Source organism: Carcharodon carcharias, chromosome 5 (genome assembly GCF_017639515.1).
Source record: "Carcharodon carcharias isolate sCarCar2 chromosome 5, sCarCar2.pri, whole genome shotgun sequence".
In the NCBI taxonomy this organism is placed as follows: domain Eukaryota; kingdom Metazoa; phylum Chordata; class Chondrichthyes; order Lamniformes; family Lamnidae; genus Carcharodon; species Carcharodon carcharias.
In genome coordinates, this window is record NC_054471.1 from 23426963 (window position 1) to 23451733 (window position 24771).

Sequence of the window (24771 nt, forward strand, 5' to 3'; positions counted from 1 at the left end):
AGAGCTGTACTGACCAGTACTGTATAACAGTGTTTTACAGCGACAGAGCTGTACTGACCAGCACTGTATAACAGTGTTTTACAGCAACAGAGCTGTACTGACCAGCACTGTATAACAGTGTTTTACAGTTACAAAGCTGTACTGACCAGTACTGTATAACAGTGTTTTACAGCGACAGAGCTGTACTGACCAGCACTGTATAACAGTGTTTTACAGCAACAGAGCTGTACTGACCAATACTGTATAACAGTGTTTTACAGTGACAGAGCTGTGCTGACCAGTACTGTATAAGTGTTTTACAGTTACAAAGCTGTACTGACCAGTACTGTATAACAGTGTTTTACAGTGACAGAGCTGTGCAGACCAATACTGTATAACAGTGTTTTACAGTGACAGAGCTGTGCTGACCAGTACTGTATAACAGTGTTTTACAGTTACAAAGCTGTACTGACCAATACTGTATAACAGTGTTTTACAGTCACAGAGCTGTACTGACCAGTACTGTATAACAGTGTTTTACAGTTACAAAGCTGTACTGACCAGTACTGTATAACAGTGTTTTACAGCGACAGAGCTGTACTGACCAGCACTGTATAACAGTGTTTTACAGTTACAAAGCTGTACTGACCAGTACTGTATAACAGTGTTTTACAGCGACAGAGCTGTACTGACCAGCACTGTATAACAGTGTTTTACAGCAACAGAGCTGTACTGACCAATACTGTATAACAGTGTTTTACAGTGACAGAGCTGTGCTGACCAGTACTGTATAACAGTGTTTTACAGTGACAGAGCTGTGCTGACCCAGTACTGTATAACAGTGTTTTACAGTTACAAAGCTGTACTGACCAGTACGGTATAAGTGTTTTACAGCGACAGAGCTGTACTGACCAGCACTGTATAACAGTGTTTTACAGCAACAGAGCTGTACTGACCAGCACTGTATAACAGTGTTTTACAGCAACAGAGCTGTACTGACCAATACTGTATAACAGTGTTTTACAGTGACAGAGCTGTGCTGACTAGTACTGTATAACAGTGTTTTACAGTGACAGAGCTGTGCTGACCAATACTGTATAACAGTGTTTTACAGTGACAGAGCTGTGCTGACCAGTACTGTATAACAGTGTTTTACAGTTACAAAGCTGTACTGACCAATACTGTATAACAGTGTTTTACAGTTACAGAGCTGTACTGACCAGTACTGTATAACAGTGTTTTACAGTTACAAAGCTGTACTGACCAGTACTGTATAACAGTGTTTTACAGCGACAGAGCTGTACTGACCAGTACTGTATAACAGTGTTTTACAGCAACAGAGCTGTACTGACCAATACTGTATAACAGTGTTTTACAGTGACAGAGCTGTGCTGACCAGTACTGTATAACAGTGTTTTACAGTGACAGCGCTGTACTGACCAGTACTGTATAACAGTGTTTTACAGTGACAGAGCTGTACTGACCAGTACTGTATAAGTGTTTTACAGCGACAGAGCTGTACTGACCAGTACTGTATAACAGTGTTTTACAGTGACAGAGTTGTACTGAACAGTACTGTATACCAGTGTTTTACAGTGACAGAGCTGTACTGACCAGTACTGTATACCAGTGTTTTACAGCGACAGAGCTGTACTGACCAGTACTGTATAAGTGTTTTACAGTGACAGAGTTGTACTGACCAGTACTGTATACCAGTGTTTTACAGTGACAGAGCTGTACTGACCAGTACTGTATAACAGTGTTTTACAGTGACAGAGCTGTACTGACCAGTACTGTATAACAGTGTTTTACAGTGACAGAGCTGTACTGACCAGTACTGTATAACAGTGTTTTACAGTGACAGAGTTGTACTGACCAGTACTGTATAACAGTGTTTTACAGTGACAGAGCTGTACTGACCAGTACTGTATACCAGTGTTTTACAGCGACAGAGCTGTACTGACCAGTACTGTATACCAGTGTTTTACAGTGACAGAGCTGTACTGACCAGTACTGTATAAGTGTTTTACAGTGACAGAGTTGTACTGACCAGCACTGTATAACAGTGTTTTACAGCGACAGAGCTGTACTGACCAGTACTGTATAACAGTGTTTTACAGTGACAGAGCTGTACTGACCAGTACTGTATACCAGTGTTTTACAGTGACAGAGCTGTACTGACCAGTACTGTATAAGTGTTTTACAGTGACAGAGTTGTACTGACCAGTACTGTATACCAGTGTTTTACAGTGACAGAGCTGTACTGACCAGTACTGTATAACAGTGTTTTACAGTGACAGAGCTGTACTGACCAGTACTGTATAACAGTGTTTTACAGTGACAGAGCTGTACTGACCAGTACTGTATAACAGTGTTTTACAGTGACAGAGCTGTACTGACCAGTACTGTATACCAGTGTTTTACAGCGACAGAGCTGTACTGACCAGTACTGTATACCAGTGTTTTACAGCGACAGAGCTGTACTGACCAGTACTGTATACCAGTGTTTTACAGTGACAGAGCTGTACTGACCAGTACTGTATAAGTGTTTTACAGTGACAGAGTTGTACTGACCAGCACTGTATAACAGTGTTTTACAGCGACAGAGCTGTACTGACCAGTACTGTATAACAGTGTTTTACAGCGACAGAGCTGTACTGACCAGTACTGTATACCAGTGTTTTACAGCGTCAGAGCTGTACTGACCAGTACTGTATACCAGTGTTTTACAGCGTCAGAGCTGTACTGACCAGTACTGTATACCAGTGTTTTACAGCGTCACAGCTGTACTGACCAGTACTGTATAACAGTGTTTTACAGTGACAGCGCTGTACTGACCAGTACTGTATAACAGTGTTTTACAGTGACAGAGCTGTACTGACCAGTACTGTATAACAGTGTTTTACAGTGACAGAGTTGTACTGACCAGTACTGTATAACAGTGTTTTACAGTGACAGAGCTGTACTGACCAGTGTGTATAACAGTGTTTTACAGCGACAGAGCTGTACTGACCAGTACTGTATAACAGTGTTTTACAGTGACAGAGTTGTACTGACCAGTACTGTATACCAGTGTTTTACAGTGACAGAGTTGTACTGACCAGTACTGTATAACAGTGTTTTACAGTGACAGAGCTGTACTGACCAGTACTGTATAACAGTGTTTTACAGTGACAGAGTTGTACTGACCAGTACTGTATAACAGTGTTTTACAGTGACAGAGCTGTACTGACCAGTACTGTATAACAGTGTTTTATAGTGACAGAGCTGTACTGACCAGTACTGTATAACAGTGTTTTACAGTGACAGAGCTGTACTGACCAGTACTGTATAACAGTGTTTTACAGCGACAGAGCTGTACTGACCAGTACTGTATAAGTGTTTTACAGTGACAGAGCTGTACTGACCAGTACTGTATACCAGTGTTTTACAGTGACAGAGCTGTACTGACCAGTACTGTATACCAGTGTTTTACAGTGACAGAGCTGTACTGACCAGTACTGTACAACAGTGTTTTACAGCGACAGAGCTGTACTGAGCAGTACTGTATACCAGTGTTTTACAGCGTCAGAGCTGTACTGACCAGTACTGTATACCAGTGTTTTACAGTGACAGAGCTGTACTGACCAGTACTGTATAAGTGTTTTACAGTGACAGAGCTGTACTGACCAGTACTGTATAACAGTGTTTTACAGTGACAGAGCTGTACTGACCAGTACTGTATACCAGTGTTTTACAGTGACAGAGCTGTACTGACCAGTACTGTATACCAGTGTTTTACAGCGACAGAGCTGTACTGACCAGTACTGTATAAGTGTTTTACAGTGACAGAGTTGTACTGACCAGTACTGTATACCAGTGTTTTACAGTGACAGAGCTGTACTGACCAGTACTGTATAACAGTGTTTTACAGTGACAGAGCTGTACTGACCAGTACTGTATAACATTGTTTTACAGTGACAGAGCTGTACTGACCAGTACTGTATAACAGTGTTTTACAGTGACAGAGCTGTACTGACCAGTACTGTATACCAGTGTTTTACAGCGACAGAGCTGTACTGAGCAGTACTGTATACCAGTGTTTTACAGCGTCAGAGCTGTACTGACCAGTACTGTATACCAGTGTTTTACAGCGTCAGAGCTGTACTGACCAGTACTGTATACCAGTGTTTTACAGCGTCACAGCTGTACTGACCAGTACTGTATAACAGTGTTTTACAGTGACAGCGCTGTACTGACCAGTACTGTATAACAGTGTTTTACAGTGACAGAGCTGTACTGACCAGTACTGTATAACAGTGTTTTACAGTGACAGAGTTGTACTGACCAGTACTGTATAACAGTGTTTTACAGTGACAGAGCTGTACTGACCAGTGCTGTATAACAGTGTTTTACAGCGACAGAGATGTACTGACCAGTACTGTATAACAGTGTTTTACAGTGACAGAGTTGTACTGACCAGTACTGTATACCAGTGTTTTACAGTGACAGAGTTGTACTGACCAGTACTGTATAACAGTGTTTTACAGTGACAGAGCTGTACTGACCAGTACTGTATAACAGTGTTTTACAGTGACAGAGTTGTACTGACCAGTACTGTATACCAGTGTTTTACAGTGACAGAGCTGTACTGACCAGTACTGTATAAGTGTTTTACAGTGACAGAGCTGTACTGACCAGTACTGTATACCAGTGTTTTACAGTGACAGAGCTGTACTGACCAGTACTGTATACCAGTGTTTTACAGTGATAGAGCTGTACTGACCAGTACTGTATACCAGTGTTTTACAGTGACAGAGCTGTACTGACCAGTGCTGTATAACAGTGTTTTACAGTGACAGAGCTGTACTGACCAGTACTGTATAACAGTGTTTTACAGTGACAGAGCTGTACTGACCAGTACTGTATACCAGTGTTTTACAGCGACAGAGCTGTACTGACCAGTACTGTATAACAGTGTTTTACAGTGACAGAGCTGTACTGACCAGTACTGTATACCAGTGTTTTACAGCGACAGAGCTGTACTGACCAGTACTGTATAACAGTGTTTTACAGTGACAGAGCTGTACTGACCAGTACTGTATACCAGTGTTTTACAGTGACAGAGCTGTACTCAGCAGTATTGTTCCCTAGTGTTGTATAGTGACAATAGATTTTTGAATTGTGCGGGATGATTCCCTGTATACAGTCGGCACCCTTCAGGGCATTAGGCTCAAGACCTGTTTCTTGCTGCTGTACAAGGTATAAACCAAGCCTCGGGGATGGGGTCTGTTGGGAACCTGGTGGGCTGTAACTCTGATCGTATCCAGACCATTTGCAGACTGCATCGTCCTGTGTGAACTGGCTCACACACAGCGGGAGATAGGGAGGGCTGGATCATATCCTGTATTGTCGAGTCCACATTTCCAAAACCCAGGCTTACTTCCTTTGGAATTAGTTATCCCCAAAAAGTAGTGAGAATGTGTTTGGCAGTTTTCAACAGGAAACTGGTCACAGGAGCCTGGCTGATACTGTCTGTCCGATCTCCCGATCGCCAACTACCTTCTATTAACCAGTGTGTTTTTTCTATTTACCATTAACCTGGGCTGCTAGTTATTGATGGGCGAACGTGAATGCGGTTATTTAGAGGAAGTGGAGCAATAAACTGAGCATTTTACACTTTGATACAAGTTTAACTTTACAATAAACACTCCTTAAACCAAACAAAGAGCAAACGCTGTCCCTCCCGCGGAACTATCACTGAAGGAAGTGAACCATTCTTTAAACCGTTAGAGATTAACCGGTTATTAGAAGGAGCTGCTTGTTCCTGGGGAACTGGCTCTTACCTGAGGCAGTCTGACGGTTAAAGGGATCAGTCCCAGGAGCAGGCAACCCCCGAACATTGCCAGAGAGAGCAGGATGATAGTGACCGCCCCGTCCATCGCTTCCGATCCCTCTGCAGCCTTCAGGCGGCCGGGCACTCAACTCCCAACCATCTACGGCACTGCCAAACTCTCAATCAATCCTTCCCCAAACTTTCAACCCATCCACGTCGCTCACTCGCGGAATGTTGGAAAACAGCACCGCCCAGCGGGGGAGAGGGGAACTACAGAGAGAGAGAGCGAGAGAGAGGGAGCACCGCCCAGCGGGGGAGAGGGGAACTACAGAGAGAGAGAGCGAGAGAGAGGGAGCACCGCCCAGCGGGGGAGAGGGGAACTACAGAGAGAGAGAGCGAGAGAGAGGGAGCACCGCCCAGCGGGGGAGAGGGGAACTACAGAGAGAGAGAGCGAGAGAGAGGGAGAGAGGGAGCACCGCCCAGCGGGGGAGAGGGGAACTACAGAGAGAGAGAGAGCACCGCCCAGCGGGGGAGAGGGGAACTACAGAGAGAGAGAGAGAGAGGGAGCACCGCCCAGCGGGGGAGAGGGGAACTACAGAGAGAGAGAGAGGGAGCACCGCCCAGCGGGGGAGAGGGGAACTACAGAGAGAGAGAGAGAGGGAGCACCGCCCAGCGGGGGAGAGGGGAACTATAGAGAGAGAGAGAGAGCACCGCCCAGCGAGGGACGGAGGAACTAGAGAGAGAGAGAGAGCACCGCCCAGCGGAGGAGAGAGGAATTACAAAGAGAGGGAGAGAGCACCACCCAGCGGGGGAGGGAGAAACTACAAAGAGAGCGAGAGAGAGCACCACCCAGCAGAGTGGAACTACAGAGAGCGAGAGAGAAAGTGAGAGCATCGCCCAGCGGAGGAGAGTGGAACTACAGAGAGAGCGAGAGAGAGCACCACCCAGCGGAGGAGGGAGGAACTACAGAGAGAAAGTGTGAGAGCGGGAGCACCGCCCAGCGGGGGAGGGAGGAACTACAAAGAGGGAGAGAGAGCACCGCCCAGCGAGGGAGGGAGGAACTAGAGAGAGAGAGAGAGAGCGGGAGCACCGCCCAGCGGGGGAGAGAGGAACTACAAAGAGAAGGGAGGAACTACAGAGAGAGAGTACTGCCCAGCGGCGGAGACAGGTGCCACAGAGATAGAGAGCAACCCCAGCGGGAAAGGGAGGAACTACAGAGAGAGAGATCACCGCCGAGCGGGCAGGGAAGGAACTACAGAGAGAGAGCACCACCCAGCGGGGGAGAGGGGAACTACAGAGAGAGAGATCACCGCCGAGCGGGCAGGGAAGGAACTACAGAGAGAGAGCACCACCCAGCGGGGGAGAGGGGAACTACAGAGAGAGAGATCACCGCCGAGCGGGCAGGGAAGGAACTACAGAGAGAGCGAGAGGGTGTACTGCCCAGCGGGGGAGGGAGGAACGACAGAGAGAGAGACCATATGACCATAAGACATCGGGGTAGAAATTAGGCCATTCAATTATGGCTGATAAGTTTCTCAACCCCATTCTCCCGCCTTCTCCCCGTAACCTTTGATCCCCTTACCAATCAAGAACCTATCTATCTCGGTCTTAAATACACTCAATGACCTGGCCTCCACAGCCTTCTGTGGCAATGAATTCCAGAGATTCACCACTCTCTGGCTAAAGAAGTTTCTCCTCATCTCTGTTCTAAAAGGTCTTCCCTTTACTCTGAGGCTGTGCCCTCGGGTCCTAGTCTCTCCTACTAATGGAAACATCTTCCCCACATCCACTCTATCCAGGCCTTTCAGTATTCTGTAAGTTTCAATCAGATCCCCCCTCATCCTTCTAAACTCCATCGAGTATAGACCCAGAGCCCTCAAACGTTCCTCATATGTTAAGCCTTTAATTCCTGGGATCATTCTCGTGAACCTCCTCTGGACGCTATCCAGGGCCAGCACATCCTTCCTGAGATACGGGGCCCAAAATTGCTCACAATATTCTAAATGTGGTCTGACCAGAGCCTTATAAAGTCTCAGCAGCACATCCCTGCTTTTATATTCTAGTCGTCTTGAAATAAATGCCAACATTGCATTTGCCTTCCTAACTACCGACTCAACCTGCAAGTTAACCTTAAGAGAATCCTGGACTAGGACTCCCAAGTCCCTTTGCACTCCAGATTTCTGAATTCTCTCCCCATTTAGAAAATAGTCTATGCCTCTATCCTTCCTACCAAAGTGCATGACCTCACACTTCCCCACATTGTATTCCATCTGCCACTTCTTTGCCCATTCTCCTAACCTGTCTAAATCCTTCTGCAGCCTTCCCACCTCCTCAATACTACCTGTCCCTCCACCTATCTTTGTATCATCTGCAAAGTTAGCCAGGATGCCCTCAGTTCCTTCATTTAGATCATTAATGTATAAAGTGAAAAGTTGTGGTCCCAACACTGACCCTTGCAGAACTCCACTAGTCACCAGCTGCCATCCTGAGAAGGACCCCCTTATCCCCACTCTCTGCCTCCTGCCAGACAGCCAATCTTCTATCCATGCTAGCACCTTGCCTCTAACACCATGGGCACTTATCTTACTGAGCAACCTCCTGTGCGGCACCTTGTCAAAGGCCTTCTGGAAATCCAAGTAGATAACATCCGTTGGCTCTCCTTTGTCTAACCTACTCATTACCTCCTCAAAGAATTCTAACAGATTTGTCAGGCATGACCTCCCCTTGATGAAACCATGCTGACTTTGCCCTATTTTACCATGCACTTCCAAGTATTCTGAAATCTCATCCTTAATAATGGACTCTAAAATCTTACCAATGACCGAGGTCAGGCTAATCGGCCTGTAATTTCCCGTCTTTTGCCTCTCTCCCTTCTTAAACAGGGGGTTACATTAGTGATTTTCCAGTCCTCTGGGACCCTCCCTGACTCCAGTGATTCCTGAAAGATCGCCACTAACGCCTCCACTATCTCTTCAGCTATCTCCTTCAGATCTCTGGGGTGTAATCTATCTGGTCCAGGTGATTTATCCACCTTCAGACCTTTCAGTTTTCCTAGCACTTTCTCCTTGGTAATGGCCACCGTACTCACCTCTGCCCCCTGACTCTCTTGAACTTTGGGGATTTCAGTTCCTCCGCCATTTCTTTGTTCCCCACTACTACTTCTCCAGCGTCATTTTCCAGCGGCCCAATGTCCACTTTTGCCTTCTCTTACCCTTTATATATCTAAAAAACTCTTGCTGTCTTCTTTTATATTACTGGCTAGTTTACCCTCATATTTAATCTTCTCCCTCCTTATTTCTTTTTCAGTTGTCCTCTGTTGGTCTTTGTAGGCTTCCCAATCCCCTGGTTTTCCACTGCTCTTCGCCACATTGTATGCTTTCTCTTTAGCTTTTATGCTGTCCCTGACTTCCCTTGTCAGCCATGGTTGCCTCGTCCTCCCTTTAGTATGCTTCTTCTTCCTAGAGATGAATTTTTGCTGTGTCTCACAAATTACTCCCAGAAACTCCTGCCATTGCTGTTCCACTATCTTTCCTGCTAGGCTTATCTCCCAGTCAATTCTGGCCAGCTCCTCCCTCATGCCTCTGTAGTTGCCTTTATTCAACTGTAATACCGTTACATCTGATTCCAGCTTTTTCCTCTCAAATTGCAGGGTAAATTCTATCACATTATGGTCACTTCCTCCTAAGGGTTCCTTCACCTTAAGCTCCCTTATCAAATCTGCCTCATTACACATCACTAAATCTAGAATTGCCTGTTCCCTAGTGCGCTCCACCACAAGCTGCCCCAAAAAGCCATCTCGTAGACATTCCACAAATTCCTTTTCTTGGGATCCACTACCAACCTGATTTTCCCAGTCTACCTGCATATTGAAACCCCCATGATCACTGTAACCTTGCCTTTCTCACACAGCTTTTTTATCTCCTGGTGTATCTTATGCCCCACATCCTGACTACTGTTCGGAGGTCTGTACATAACTCCCATTATGGTTTTTTACCTTTGTGGTTCCTCAACTCTACCCACACAGATTCTACATCATCTGACCCTACGTCATTTCTTGCTATAGATCTAATTTCATTTCTTACTAACAAAGCAACCCCACCCCCTCTGCCAACCTGCCTATCTTTTCGATCGGATGTATATCCTTGGATATTTAGCTCCCAGTCCTGATCCCCTTGCAGCCATGTCTCCGTGATGCCCACCACATCATACCTGCCAATTTCAATCTGCGCCACAAGCTCATTTACCTTATTTCATATACTGCGTGCATTCAGATACAACACCTTCAGTCCTGTATTTCCCATCCCCTTTCTCATTGTTGTCCCTTTATCTGATGTGCTTGAAGTTAGATTCCTAGCCCTTTCCAAACACTCTGTCCTATTTTGTGTTCTGGAGACTTTAATAGCCTCTCCTGGGCTCTCCTTTCTTTTCAGTTTTTTCATAATTTTCCATGAAGTTGAATCCACCCCCCACACTCTAACCTGCTTCTTTGTTTCCCATTAGTCATATTACTTGGAGTTTTACCCTTCCCTACCCCCCCACTTTCTAGTTTAAAGTCCTGTTGACCACCCTATTTACCCTTTTCGCTGGAACATTGGTCCCAGATCGGTTCAGGTGGAGACCATCCCAACGGTACAGATCCCTCCTGTTCCAATACTGATGCCAGTGCCCCATGAAATGGAACCCCTCTTTCCCACACCACTCCTTTAGCCACGTGTTTACTTCCCTTATTCTCGCGTCCCTATGCCAATTTGCACGTGGCTCGGTTAGTAATCCAGAGATTATAAACCTTGAGGACCTGTTCTTTAATTTAGTTCCTAGTTCCTGATTATCCACAAACAGGTCCTCTTTCCTAGTTTTACCGATGTTATTTGTCCCGACATGGACCACAACAACTGGATCTTCCCCCTCCCACTCCAATATCCTTTCAAGCCGGTCAGAGATGTCCCTCACCCTGGCACCAGGCAGGCAACATACCATGCGGGACTCTCGATCCTGCTTACAATGGATGCTGTCAATTCCCCTAATTATAGAATCCCCTACAACCACCACTTGTCTTTTTGCTCCCCCCTTTTGAATGGCCTCCTGTGTCACGGTGCCGTGGTCAGCTGGCTCATCCTCCCTACAGCCCTCTTCCTCATCCACACAGGTAGCAAGTACCTCATACCGGTCATCGCCCAGCGGGGGAGGGAGGAATGACAGAGAGAGAGAGAGAGAGAGCACTGCCCAGCAGGGGAGAGAGGAACTACAGAGAGAGCGAGAGAGAGAGAGCACTGCCCAGTGGGGGAAGGAGGAACGACAGAGAGAGAGAGAGAGAGAGAGAGAGAGCACTGCCCAGCAGGGGAGAGAGGAACTACAGAGAGAGAGAGAGAGAGAGAGCACTGCCCAGCAGGGGAGAGAGGAACTACAGAGAGATCGAGAGAGAGAGCACCACCCAGCAGGGGAGAGAGGAACTACAGAGAGAGAGAGAACACTGCCCAGCGGGGGAGGGAGGAATTACAGAGCGAGAGAGAGAGAGAGAGAGAGAGCACCTCCCATCAGTGGTGTTGGGAACTGCAGAGAGAGAGAGAGTTTATATTGCCCTGTGTCAGTTCATTGCCCTGTATTTATATTGTACTGTATCAGTTCATTTCTCTGTGTTTATACTGTATGTGTTATAGAAACATAGAAACTAGGAGCAGGAGTAGGCCATTCAGCCCTTTGAGCCTGCTCCACCATTCATTATGATCATGGCTGATCATCCAACTCAATAACCTGCTCCTGCTTTCTCCCCATATCCTTTGATATCTTTTGCCCCAAGATCTATATCTAACTCCTTCTTGAAAACATACAATGTTTTGGTCTCAACTACTTTCTGTGGTAACGAATTCCACAGGCTCACCTCTCTCTGGGTGAAGAAATTTCTCCCCATCTCAGTCCTAAATGGTCTATCCCTTTTCCTCAGACTGTGACCCCTTGTTCTGGACTCCCCCACCATCGGGAACATCCTTCCTGCATCTACCTGTCTAGTCCTGTTAGAATTTTATAGATTTCTATGAGATCCCCCCTCATTCTTCTGAACTCCAGCGAATATAATCCTAACTGACTCAGTCTCTCCTCATATGTCAGTCCCGCCATCCCAGGAATCAGTCTGGTAAACCTTCGCTGCAATCCATCTATAGCAAGAACATCCTTCCTCAGATAAGGAGACCAAAACTGCACACAATATCCCAGGTGTGGTCTCACCAATTGCAGCAAGACATCCCTGTTCCTGTACTCGAATCCTCGCTATGAAGGCCAACATACCATTTGCCTTCTTTACCACCTGCTGCACCTACATGCTTACCTTCAATGACTGGTGTACAAGGACACCCAGGTCTTGTTGCACATTCCCCTCTCTCAATTTATAGCCATTCAGATAATAATCTGCCTTCCTGCTTTTGCTACCAAAATGGATAACCTCACATTTATCCACATTATACTACATCTGCCATGCATTTGCCCACTCACTCAGCTTGTCCAAATCACACTGAAGAATCTCTGCACCCTCCTCACAGCTCACCCTCCCATCTAGCTTTGTGTCATCTACAAATTTGGAGATATTACATTTAATTCCCTCATCTAAATAATTAATATATATTTTGAATAGCTGGGGTCCCAGCACCGATCCCTGCGGTACCCCACTCATTCGGAAAAAGACCCATTTATTCCTATTCTTTGTTTCCTGTCTGCCAACCAGTTTTCTATCCATCTCAATACACTACCCCCAATCCCATGCGATTTAATTTTACACGCTAATCTCTTATGTGGGACTTTGTCCAAAGCCTCCTGAAAGTCCAAATAAACCACATTCACTGGCTCCCCCTCATCAACTCTACTAGTTACATCCTCGAAAATTTCCAGTAGATTTGTCAAGCATGATTTCCCTTTCATAAATCCATGCTGACTCTGTCTGATTCTGCCACTGTTTTCCAAGTGCTCAGCTATTAAATCTTTTATAATGGACACTAGAATTTTCCCCACTACTGACATTAGGCTGACTGATCTATAATTCCCTGTTTTCTCTCTACCTCCCTTTTTAAAGAGTGGGGTTACATTAGCTATCCCCCAATCTGTAGGAACTGTTCCAGAGTCTGTAGAATCTGGGAAGATGACCACCAATGCATCCACTATTTCTAGGGCCACTTCCTTAAGCTCTCTGGGATGTAGATTATCAGGCCCTGGGGATTTGTCAGCCTTCAATCCTATCAATTTCTCCAACACCATTTCCCTACTAATACTGATTTCTTTCAGTTCCTCCCTTTCACTAAACCCTGTGTTCCCCAACGTTTCTGGTATGTTATTTGTGTCCTCCTTTGTGACAACAGAACCAACGTATGTATTTAGTTGGTCAGCCATTTCTTTGTTCCCCATTATATTTTCTCCTGTTTCTGACTGTAAGGGACCTACATTTGTCTTCACCAATCTCTTTCTCTTCACATACCTATAGAAACTTTTACAGTATGTTCCCTGCACGCTTACTCTTGTACTCTATTTTCCTCCTCTTAATCAATCCCTTGGTCCTCCTTTGCTGAATTCTAAAGTGCTCCCAATCCTCAGATCTGTTGTTTTTTCTGGCCAATTTGTCTGCCTCTTCCTTGGATCTAATACTATCTCTAATTTCCCTTGTAAGCCATGGTTTGGCCACCTTTCCTGTTTTACTTTTGTGCCAGACAGGAATAAACAATTGTTGCAGCTCACCCATGCGCTCTTTGAATGTTTGCCATTGTCTATCTACCATCATCCCTTTAAGTAATGTTTCCCAATCCATCATAGCCAACTTGCGCCTCATACCTTCGTAGTTTCCTTTATTAAGATTCAGGACCTTAGTCTCAGAATCAACTACATCTCTCTCCATCTTGATGAAAATTCTATCATATTATGGTCGCTCATCCCCAAGGGGCCTCGCACAACTAGACTGCCAATTATTCCTTTCTCATTACACAATACCCAGTCTAGCCTGTTCCTCAATGTATTGGTCCAGAAAACCATCCCGTATACACTCCAGGAATTCCTCCTCTACGGTATTGTTACTAATTTGATTTGCCCAATCTGTATGCAGATTAAAGTCACCCATAATTACAGATGTTCCTTTATTACATGCATCTCTAATTTCCTGTTTAATGCCATTCCAACATCACCATTACAGCTTGGGGGTCTATATACAACCCCCACTAACGCTTTTTGCCCCTTAGTGTTTCTCAGCTCTACCCAAACAGATTCCATATTGTCGGAGTTAATATCTTTCCTCACTATTGCGTTAATTTCCTCTTTAACCAGCAATGCAATTCCACCACCTTTTCCTTTTTGTCTGTCCTTCCTAAATACTGAATACCCCTGGATGTTCAGTTCCCATCCCTGGTCACTCTGCAGCCATGTCTCTGTAATCCCGACTATATCATAACTGTTTACATATATTTGCATGGTTAATTCATCCACTTTATTGCGAATGCTCCTCGTGTTAAGGCACAAAGCCTTAAGGCTTGTCTTTTTAACATTACTTGTCCCATTCCCACTATTTCTCACTGGGCCCCTGTTTGATTCTTGCCCTTGATTTCTCTGCCTATTACTTTTCTTATTCCCCTTTCTGTCTTTCATTCTTGTCCTTGATTCCCCCTCCTCTGACTCCTTGCATAGGCTCCCATCCCCCTGCCATTTTAGTTTAAACCTTCCCCAACTGCTCTAGCAAATATTCCCCCTTGGACATCAGTCCCGGTCCTGCCCAGGTGTAACCTGTCCAGTTTGTATTGGTCCCACCTCCCTGAGAACCAGTCCCAATGTCCCAGGAATCTGAAACCCTCCCCCCTCACAACATCTCTTCAGCCACGTATTCATCCGATATATCCTGGTATTCCTACTCTGACTGGCACGTGACACTGGTAGCAATCCTGAGATCACTACCTTTGAGGTCCTACTTTTCAATTTACTTCTCAATTCCCTATATTCTGCTTTTAGGATCTCATCCTTTTTTTTACCTATGTCGTTTGTACCAATGTGTACCACGACCACTGGCTGTTCACCCTCCCCCTTCAGAATGTCCTGTAGCTGCTCAGACATCCTTGATCCTAGCACCAGGGAGGCAACATATCATCCTGGAGTCTCGTTTGCGGCCACAGAAACACCTATCCATTCCCCTTATAATTGAATCCCCTATAACTATTGCATTTCCACACTTCTTACTCCTCCCCTGTGCAGCAGAGCCAACCGTGGTGCAATGAATTTGGGTGTTGCTGCTTTCCCTGAGAGACCATTCCCCTCAATAGTATCCAAAGTGATATATCTGTTTTGCAGGGGAATAACCACAGGAGATTCCTGCACTGCTGCCTAGTCCTCTTGCTCTGCCTGGTGGTCACCCATTCCCTTCCTGTCTGTGGACTCTTAGCCTGTGGTGTGACCACCTCCATATACGTGCTATCCATGATACTTGTGGATGCTCCACAGTGTCCACATCCGCCGCTCCAGCCCCAAAACCCGGGCTTCCAGGAGCTGCACCTGGAGATACTTCCCGCGCACACACTGGCCCCGGGCACTGGAAATGTTCCCGGCTTCCCACATAGAGCAGGAGGAGCAAACCACAGCTTTGAGCTCCTGCCCTAACTTACCCCTTTAAATTAAATCTTTTGGAAGATCTTCTTATCGTGTCCACGGACAGTCTATACATGGCCCAGCCAGAACTGGACACATTTTTGCGCCTTGTTGTTGAATTCGGCAAGATCTACAACAGTGCAGGATTCCTCTAGCGATAATTATCTTTGGAAGATACTTAATATCAAATAATATCAATTACTTTAGGGCCTTTCTTCCCTGCTCCTTGTTGTTACAGAATATAGCCCTTACAAATGATGAACTACAAAATAAGACCTTAAAAACTATTAGCGACAAAAGTAGTAAATACTTACCCGACTGTACTCACAGCAATCAAAGGATCTCCTTGTTCCCTCCTCACCAAACTCCCTCAGTCACCCCTGCTCTCCCAGCTCCTTTTCAACTCCTGACTCCTCTCGCGCTTCTCTTCAGTTCATTACTGTGTTTACCTGTGTTTATATTGTACTGTGTCAGTTCATTTCTCTGTAACTGGAGAGAGAGGGAGAGAGCACCATCCAGTGGGAGAGAGAGGAGTTACAGAGAGAGACAGTGAGAGAGAGAGAGAGCACCACCCAGCAGGGGAGAGAGCAAGACAGAGAGAAAGTGAGAAAAAGACATAGCACAACCCAATGGGGGAGAGAGTAACTACAGAGAGGGAGAGCACTGCCCAGAGGAGGAGAGAGAGGAGCACTGCCCAGAGGGGGGGAGAGTAGCTACAGAGAGAGGGAGAGAAAGAGAGAGACAGGACCTCCCAGCGGGGGACAGAGTAACTACAGAATGGGAGAGAGCTGCCCAGAGGGGGAAAGAGTAACTACAGAGAGAGGGAGAGAAGGAGAGAGACAGGACCTCCCAGCGGGGGACAGAGTAACTACAGAACTACGGAGAGAGTAACTACAGAACTACAGAGGGGGAGAGAGCTGCCCAGAGGGGGAGAGAGTAACTACAGAGAGAGGGAGAGAAAGAGAGAGAGCACTGCCCAGTGGGGGAGACAGGAACTACAGAGAGAGAGAGAGAGCACTGCCCAGAGGGGGAGAGAGGAAAAGAGAGCACTACAGAGTGGGGGAGAGAGGAATTAGAGAGAGAGAGAGAGAGAGAGAGCACTGCCCAGATGGGGAGAGAGTAACTACAGAGAGAGGGAGAGAAAGAGAGAGACAGGACCTCCCAGCGGGGGACAGAGTAACTACAGAAATACAGAGAGAGAGAAAGAGAGAGAGAAAGACATAGCACTACTGAGTGGGGGAGAGAGGAAATACAGAAGAATAGAGAGAGAAATAGTGAGCACCGCCCAGCAGGGGAGAGAGGAATTACAGAGAGAGAGCACAGCCCAGCGGGGGAGAGAGGAATTACAGAGAGAGAGCACAGCCCAGCGGGGGAGAGAGGAATTACAGAGAGAGAGCACAGCCCAGCGGGGGAGAGAGGAACTAAGGAGAGAGAGAGGGAAAGAGAGCACGACAGAGTGGGGGAGAGAGGAATTACAGAGAGAGAGAGAGCACCGCCCAGTGGAGGAGACAGGAACTACAGAGAGAGAGAGAGAGAGCACTGCCCAGTGGGGGAGACAGGAACTACAGAGAGAGAGAGAGAGCACAGCCCAGCAGGGGAGAGAGGAACTAAGGAGAGAGAGAGGGAAAGAGAGCACAACAGAGTGGGGGAGAGAGGAATTACAGAGAGAGAGAGAGCACCGCCCAGTGGGGGAGAGAGGAACTACAGAGAGAGAGAGCACTGCCCAGTGGGGGAGGGAGGAACTAAGGAGAGAGATAGAGAGAGCACCACCCAGTGGGTGAGAGAGGAACTACAGAGAAGAGAGAGAGAGAGCACTGCCCAGTGGGGGAGGGAGGAACTAAGGAGAGAGGGAGGGAAAGAGAGCACTACCGAGTGGAGCAGAGGAAGTACAGAGGGATAGAGAGCGAAATAGTGAGCACCACCCAGTAGGGGAGTGAGGAACTACAGAGAGAGAGCACCGCCCAGTGGGTGGGGGGGGGGGGGGGGGAACTAAGGAGAGAGAGAGAGCACCACCCAGTGGGGGAGAGAGGAATAACAGAAAAAGCGAGTGCACTGCCCAGCAGGGGAGAGAGGAAATACAGAGAGCGAGAGCGGGAGCACCGCCTAGTGGGTGAGAGAGGAACTACAGAGAGAGAGCGGGAGCACCACCTAGCGGGGGAGAGAGGAACTACAGAAAGAGAGAGAGAGCGGGAGCACCGCCAAGCGGGGGAGAGAGAAAATAAAGAGAGAGAAAGAGGGAGAGACAACACCACAATGTTGGAGAGAGTAACAATAGAGGGAAAGGGGGAGAGACAGGGAACACCATCCAGCTGGGGAGAGAGAAACGACCGAGAGAGAGATGGAGAGAGAGGACCGGCCAGAGGGGAAGATGGGAAGTACAGAGAGATAGAGAGAGAGAGAGAGAGCAAGGCAAAGCATGGGAGAGAGGAACAACAGAGGGAGAGAGTTTATATTGTTGTGTGTCAGTTCAATACTCAATGTTTATGTTATAGTGTGTCAGTTAATTACTCTGTGTTTATATTGTACTGTGTCAGTTAATTATGCAATGTTTACATTGTAGTGTGTCAGTTCTTTACTCTGTGTTTATATTGCACTGTGTCAGTTCATTACTCTGTGTTTATATTGCACTGTGTCAGTTCATTACTCTGTGTTTATATTATACTGTGTCAGTTCATTACTGTGTTTATATTGTACTGTGTCAGTTCATTACTGTGTGTTTATATTGCACTGTGTCAGTTCATTACTCTGTGTTTATATTATACTGTGTCAGTTCATTACTGTGTGTTTATATTGTATTGTGTCAGCTCATTGCTCTGTGTTTATATTGCACTGTGTCGTTTCATTGCTCTGTGTTTATATTGCACTGTGTCAGTTCATTGCTCTGTGTTTATATTGCACTGTGTCAGTTCATTACTCTGTGTTTATATTGTACTGTGTCAGTTCGTAACTCTGTGTTTATATTGTAATGTGTCAGTTCATTACTCTGTGTTTATATTGTACTGTGTCAGTTCATTACTCTGTGTTTATATTGTACTGTGTCAGTTCGTAACTCTGTGTTTATATTGTAATGTGTCAGTTCATTACTCTGTGTTTATATTATAGTGTGTCAGTTCATTACTCTGGGTTTATATTGTGCTGTGTCAGTTCATTACTCTGTGTTTATATTGTACTGTGTCAGTTCATTACTCTGTGATTATAATGCACTGTGTCAGTCCATTACTCTGTGTTGATATTGCACTGTGTCAGTTCATGACTGTGTTTATATTATACTGTGTCAATTCATTACTCTGTGTTTATATTGTACTGTGTCAATTCATTACTCTGTGCTTATATTGTACTGTGTCAGTTCATTACTCTGTGTTTATATTGTACTGTGTCGGCTCATTGCTCTGTGTTTATATTGCACTGTGTCGGTTCATTGCTCTGTGTTTATATTGCACTGTGTCAATTCATTACTCTGTGCTTATATTGTACTGTGTCAGTTCATTACTCTGTGTTTATATTGTACTGTGTAAGTTCATTACTCTGTGTTTATATTATAGTGTGTCAGTTCATTACTCTGTTTTTATATTGTACTGTGTCAATTCATTACTCTGTGTTTATATTTTATTGTGTCAGTTCATTAATCTGTGTTTATATTGTACTGTGTCAATTCATTTCTCTGTTTTGATATTGTACTGTGTCATTTCATTACTCTGTGTTTATATTGTATTGTGTCAGTTCATTACTCTGTTTATATTGTACTGTGTCAATTCATTACTCTGTGTTTATATTGCACTGTGTCAGTTCATTACTCTGTTTATATTGCACTGATTCAGTTCAGACTGTCTTTATATTGTATTGTGTCAGTTCATTGCTCTGTGTTTATATTGTACTATGTCAGTTCATTTATAGTTTCTATTGTACTGTGTCAGTTCATTGCCCTGTGTTTATATTGTACTGTGTCAGTTCATTACGCTCTGTTTATATTGTACTATGTCAGTGCATTACTTTTTGTTTCTATTGTACAGTCAGTTCATTGCTCTGTGTATATATTGTATTGGGTCATCTCATTACTCTGTGTTTCTATTGCACTGTGTCAGTTCATTACTCTGTGTTTATATTGTACTGTGTCATTTCATTACTCTGTTTACGTTGTGTGTCAGTTCATTACTCTGTGTTTATATTGCACTGTGTCAGTTCATTACTCTGTGTTTATATTGTCCTCTGCAGTTCATTACTCTGTTTTTATATCGTATTGTGTCAGTTCATTACTTTGTGTTGATATTGTGCTGTGTCACGTAATTACCATGTGTTTATGTTGTACTGTGTCAGTTCATTACTCTGTGTTTATATTGTACTGTGTCGGTTCATTGCTCTGTGTTTATATTGCACTGTGTCGAATTCATTGCTCTGTGTTTATATTGTACTGTGTCAGTTCATTAATCTGTGTTTATATTATAGTGTGTCAGTTCATTACTGTGTGTTTATATTGCACTGTGTCAGATCATTACTCTGTGTTTATATTGTACTGTGTCAGTTCATTACTCTGTGTTTATATTGCACTGAGTCAGTTCAGACTGTGTTTATATTGTACTGTGTCAGTTCATTACTTTTTGTTTCTATTCTACTGTGTCAGTTCATTGCTCTGTGTATATATTGTATTGTGTCAGTTCATTACACTGTGTTTATAGTGTACTGTGTCAGTTCATTACTCTGTGTTTATATTGCACTGTGTCAGTTCATTACTCTGTGTTTATATTGCACTGTGTCAGTTCATTACCCTGTGTTTATATTGTACAGTGTCAATTCATTACTCTGTGTTTATATTGCACGGTGTCACTTCTTTACTCTGTGTTTATATTGCACTGTGTCAGTTCATTGCTCTGTGTTTATATTGTACTGTGTCAGTTCATTACTCTGTGTTTATATTGCATTGTGTCAGTTCATCACTCTGTGTTTATATTGCACTGTGTCAGTCATTGCTCTGTGTTTAGATTGTACTATGTCAGTTCATTTTTTGTTTCTATTGTACTATATCAGTTCATTGCTCTGTGTTTATATTGTACTGTGTCAGTTCATTACGCTGTGTTTATATTGTACTATGTCATTTCATTACTTTTTGTTTCTATTGTACTGTCAGTTCATTGCTCTGTGTATATATTGTATTTTGTCAGCTCATTACTCTGTGTTTCTATTGCACTGTGTCAGTTCATTACTCTGTGTTTATATTGTACTTTTTCTCTTCACTACTCTCTGTATATTGTGCTGTGTCAGGTAATTACTCTGTGTTTATGTTGTACTCTGCAGTTCATTACTTTGTGTTTATATGGTACTGTGTCAGTTCATTACTCTATGCTTGCATTGTGCTGTGTCAGTTCATCACTGTCTGTTTATATTGCACAGTGTCAGTTCATTACTCTGTTTTTATATTGTCTTCTTCAGTTCATTACTCTGTGTTTATATTGTACTTTGTCAGTTTATTACTCTGTGTTTATATTGTACTGTGTCTCTTCACTACTCTGTGTTTATTTTGTACTGTGTCAGTTTATTACTCTGTGTTTATATTGTACTGTGTCTCTTCACTACTCTGTGTTTATATTGCACTGTGTCAGTTCATTACTCTGTGTTTACTTTGTACCGTGACAGTTCATTACTATGTGTTTATATTATAGTATGTCAGTTCATTAGTCTGTGTTTATATTGTGCTGTGTCAGTTCATTGCTCTGTGTTTACATTGTACTTTGTCAGTTCATTACTCTGTGTTTATATTGCACTATGTCAGTTCATTACTCTGTGTTTATATTGCACTATGTCAGTACATTACTCTGTGTTTATATTGCACTGAGTCAGTTCAGACTGTGTTTATATTGTACTGTGTCAGTTCATTACTTTTTGTTTCTATTGTACTGTGTCAGTTCATTGCTCTGTGTATATATTGTATTGTGTCAGATCATTACTCTGTGTTTATATTGTACTGTGTCAGTTCATTACTCTGTGTTTATATTGTACTGTGTCAGTTCATTACTCTGTGTTTATATTGCACTGTGTCAGTTCATTACCCTGTGTTTATATTGTACTGTGTCAATTCAATACTCTGTGTTTATATTGCACGGTGTCACTTCTTTACTCTGTGTTTATATTGCACTGTGTCAGTTCATTGCTCTGTGTTTATATTGTACTGTGTCAGTTCATTACTCTGTGTTTATATTGCATTGTGTCAGTTCATCACTTTGTGTTTATATTGCACTGTGTCAGTTCATGACTCTGTGTTTATATTGTACTGTGTCAGTCATTGCTCTGTGTTCATATTGTACTATGTCAGTTCATTTTTTGTTTCTATTGTACTATATCAGTTCATTGCTCTGTGTTTATATTGTACTGTGTCAGTTCATTACGCTGTGTTTATATTGTACTATGTCACTTCATTACTTTTTGTTTCTATTGTACTGTCAGTTCATTGCTCTGTGTATATATTGTATTGTGTCAGCTCATTACTCTGTGTTTCTATTGCACTGTGTCAGTTCATTACTCTGTGTTTATATTGTACTTTTTCTCTTCACTACTCTCTCTATATTGTGCTGTGTCAGGTAATTACTCTGTGTTTATGTTGTACTCTGCAGTTCATTACTTTGTGTTTATATTGTACTGTGTCAGTTCATTACTCTATGCTTGCATTGTACTGTGTCAGTTCATCACTGTCTGTTTATATTGCACTGTGTCAGTTCATTACTCTGTTTTTATATTGTCTTCTTCATTTCATTACTCTGTGTTTATATTGTACTGTGTCAGTTTATTACTCTGTGTTTATATTGTACTGTGTCTCTTCACTACTCTGTGTTTATATTGTACTGTGTCAGTTTATTACTCTGTGTTTATATTGTACTGTGTCTCTTCACTACTCTGTGTTTATATTGTACTGTGTCAGTTTATTACTCTGTGTTTATATTGTACTGTGTCTCTTCATTACTCTGTGTTTATATTGTACTGTGTCAGTTCATGACTCTGTGTTCATATTGTACTGTGTCAGTTCATTACTCTGTGTTTATATTGCATTGTGTCAGTTCATCACTCTGTGTTTATATTGCACTGTGTCAGTTCATGACTCTGTGTTTATATTGTACTGTGTCAGTCATTGCTCTGTGTTTAGATTGTACTATGTCAGTTCATTTTTTGTTTCTATTGTACTATATCAGTTCATTGCTCTGTGTTTATATTGTACTGTGTCAGTTCATTACGCTGTGTTTATATTGTACTATGTCATTTCATTACTTTTTGTTTCTATTGTACTGTCAGTTCATTGCTCTGTGTATATATTGTATTTTGTCAGCTCATTACTCTGTGTTTCTATTGCACTGTGTCAGTTCATTACTCTGTGTTTATATTGTACTTTTTCTCTTCACTACTCTCTGTATATTGTGCTGTGTCAGGTAATTACTCTGTGTTTATGTTGTACTCTGAAGTTCATTACTTTGTGTTTATATGGTACTGTGTCAGTTCATTACTCTATGCTTGCATTGTGCTGTGTCAGTTCATCACTGTCTGTTTATATTGCACAGTGTCAGTTCATTACTCTGTTTTTATATTGTCTTCTTCAGTTCATTACTCTGTGTTTATATTGTACTTTGTCAGTTTATTACTCTGTGTTTATATTGTACTGTGTCTCTTCACTACTCTGTGTTTATTTTGTACTGTGTCAGTTTATTACTCTGTGTTTATATTGTACTGTGTCTCTTCACTACTCTGTGTTTATATTGCACTGTGTCAGTTCATTACTCTGTGTTTACTTTGTACCGTGACAGTTCATTACTATGTGTTTATATTATAGTATGTCAGTTCATTAGTCTGTGTTTATATTGTGCTGTGTCAGTTCATTGCTCTGTGTTTACATTGTACTTTGTCAGTTCATTACTCTGTGTTTATATTGCACTATGTCAGTTCATTACTCTGTGTTTATATTGCACTATGTCAGTTCATTACTCTGTGTTTATATTGCACTGAGTCAGTTCAGACTGTGTTTATATTGTACTGTGTCAGTTCATTACTTTTTGTTTCTATTGTACTGTGTCAGTTCATTGCTCTGTGTATATATTGTATTGTGTCAGATCATTACTCTGTGTTTATATTGTACTGTGTCAGTTCATTACTCTGTGTTTATATTGTACTGTGTCAGTTCATTACTCTGTGTTTATATTGCACTGTGTCAGTTCATTACCCTGTGTTTATATTGTACTGTGTCAATTCAATACTCTGTGTTTATATTGCACGGTGTCACTTCTTTACTCTGTGTTTATATTGCACTGTGTCAGTTCATTGCTCTGTGTTTATATTGTACTGTGTCAGTTCATTACTCTGTGTTTATATTGCATTGTGTCAGTTCATCACTTTGTGTTTATATTGCACTGTGTCAGTTCATGACTCTGTGTTTATATTGTACTGTGTCAGTCATTGCTCTGTGTTCATATTGTACTATGTCAGTTCATTTTTTGTTTCTATTGTACTATATCAGTTCATTGCTCTGTGTTTATATTGTACTGTGTCAGTTCATTACGCTGTGTTTATATTGTACTATGTCACTTCATTACTTTTTGTTTCTATTGTACTGTCAGTTCATTGCTCTGTGTATATATTGTATTGTGTCAGCTCATTACTCTGTGTTTCTATTGCACTGTGTCAGTTCATTACTCTGTGTTTATATTGTACTTTTTCTCTTCACTACTCTCTCTATATTGTGCTCTGTCAGGTAATTACTCTGTGTTTATGTTGTACTCTGCAGTTCATTACTTTGTGTTTATATTGTACTGTGTCAGTTCATTACTCTATGCTTGCATTGTACTGTGTCAGTTCATCACTGTCTGTTTACATTGCACTGTGTCAGTTCATTACTCTGTTTTTATATTGTCTTCTTCATTTCATTACTCTGTGTTTATATTGTACTGTGTCAGTTTATTACTCTGTGTTTATATTGTACTGTGTCTCTTCACTACTCTGTGTTTATATTGTACTGTGTCAGTTTATTACTCTGTGTTTATATTGTACTGTGTCTCTTCACTACTCTGTGTTTATATTGTACTGTGTCAGTTTATTACTCTGTGTTTATATTGTACTGTGTCTCTTCATTACTCTGTGTTTATATTGTACTGTGTCAGTTCATGACTCTGTGTTCATATTGTACTGTGTCAGTTCATTACTCTGTGTTTATATTGCATTGTGTCAGTTCATCACTCTGTGTTTATATTGCACTGTGTCAGTTCATGACTCTGTGTTTATATTGTACTGTGTCAGTCATTGCTCTGTGTTTAGATTGTACTATGTCAGTTCATTTTTTGTTTCTATTGTACTATATCAGTTCATTGCTCTGTGTTTATATTGTACTGTGTCAGTTCATTACGCTGTGT

At 43.0% G+C, this 24771-nt stretch overlaps 1 protein-coding gene across 4 annotated transcripts in view; it reads right to left on the reverse strand.

Moving 5' to 3' along the window:
• The window catches only part of LOC121277641 (zinc transporter ZIP9), a 58111-nt gene extending 52102 nt beyond the window's left edge, over window positions 1–6009 (reverse strand). For all 4 annotated transcript variants that reach the window (XM_041187233.1, XM_041187232.1, XM_041187231.1 and 1 more), the window contains exon 1: window positions 5805–6009. In XM_041187233.1, coding sequence (XP_041043167.1) covers window positions 5805–5900 — 96 coding nt within the window. In that variant the 5' untranslated portion in view covers window positions 5901–6009. The remainder of the gene's footprint in view (window positions 1–5804) is intronic.
• Window positions 6010–24771: the final 18762 nt, after the last annotated feature.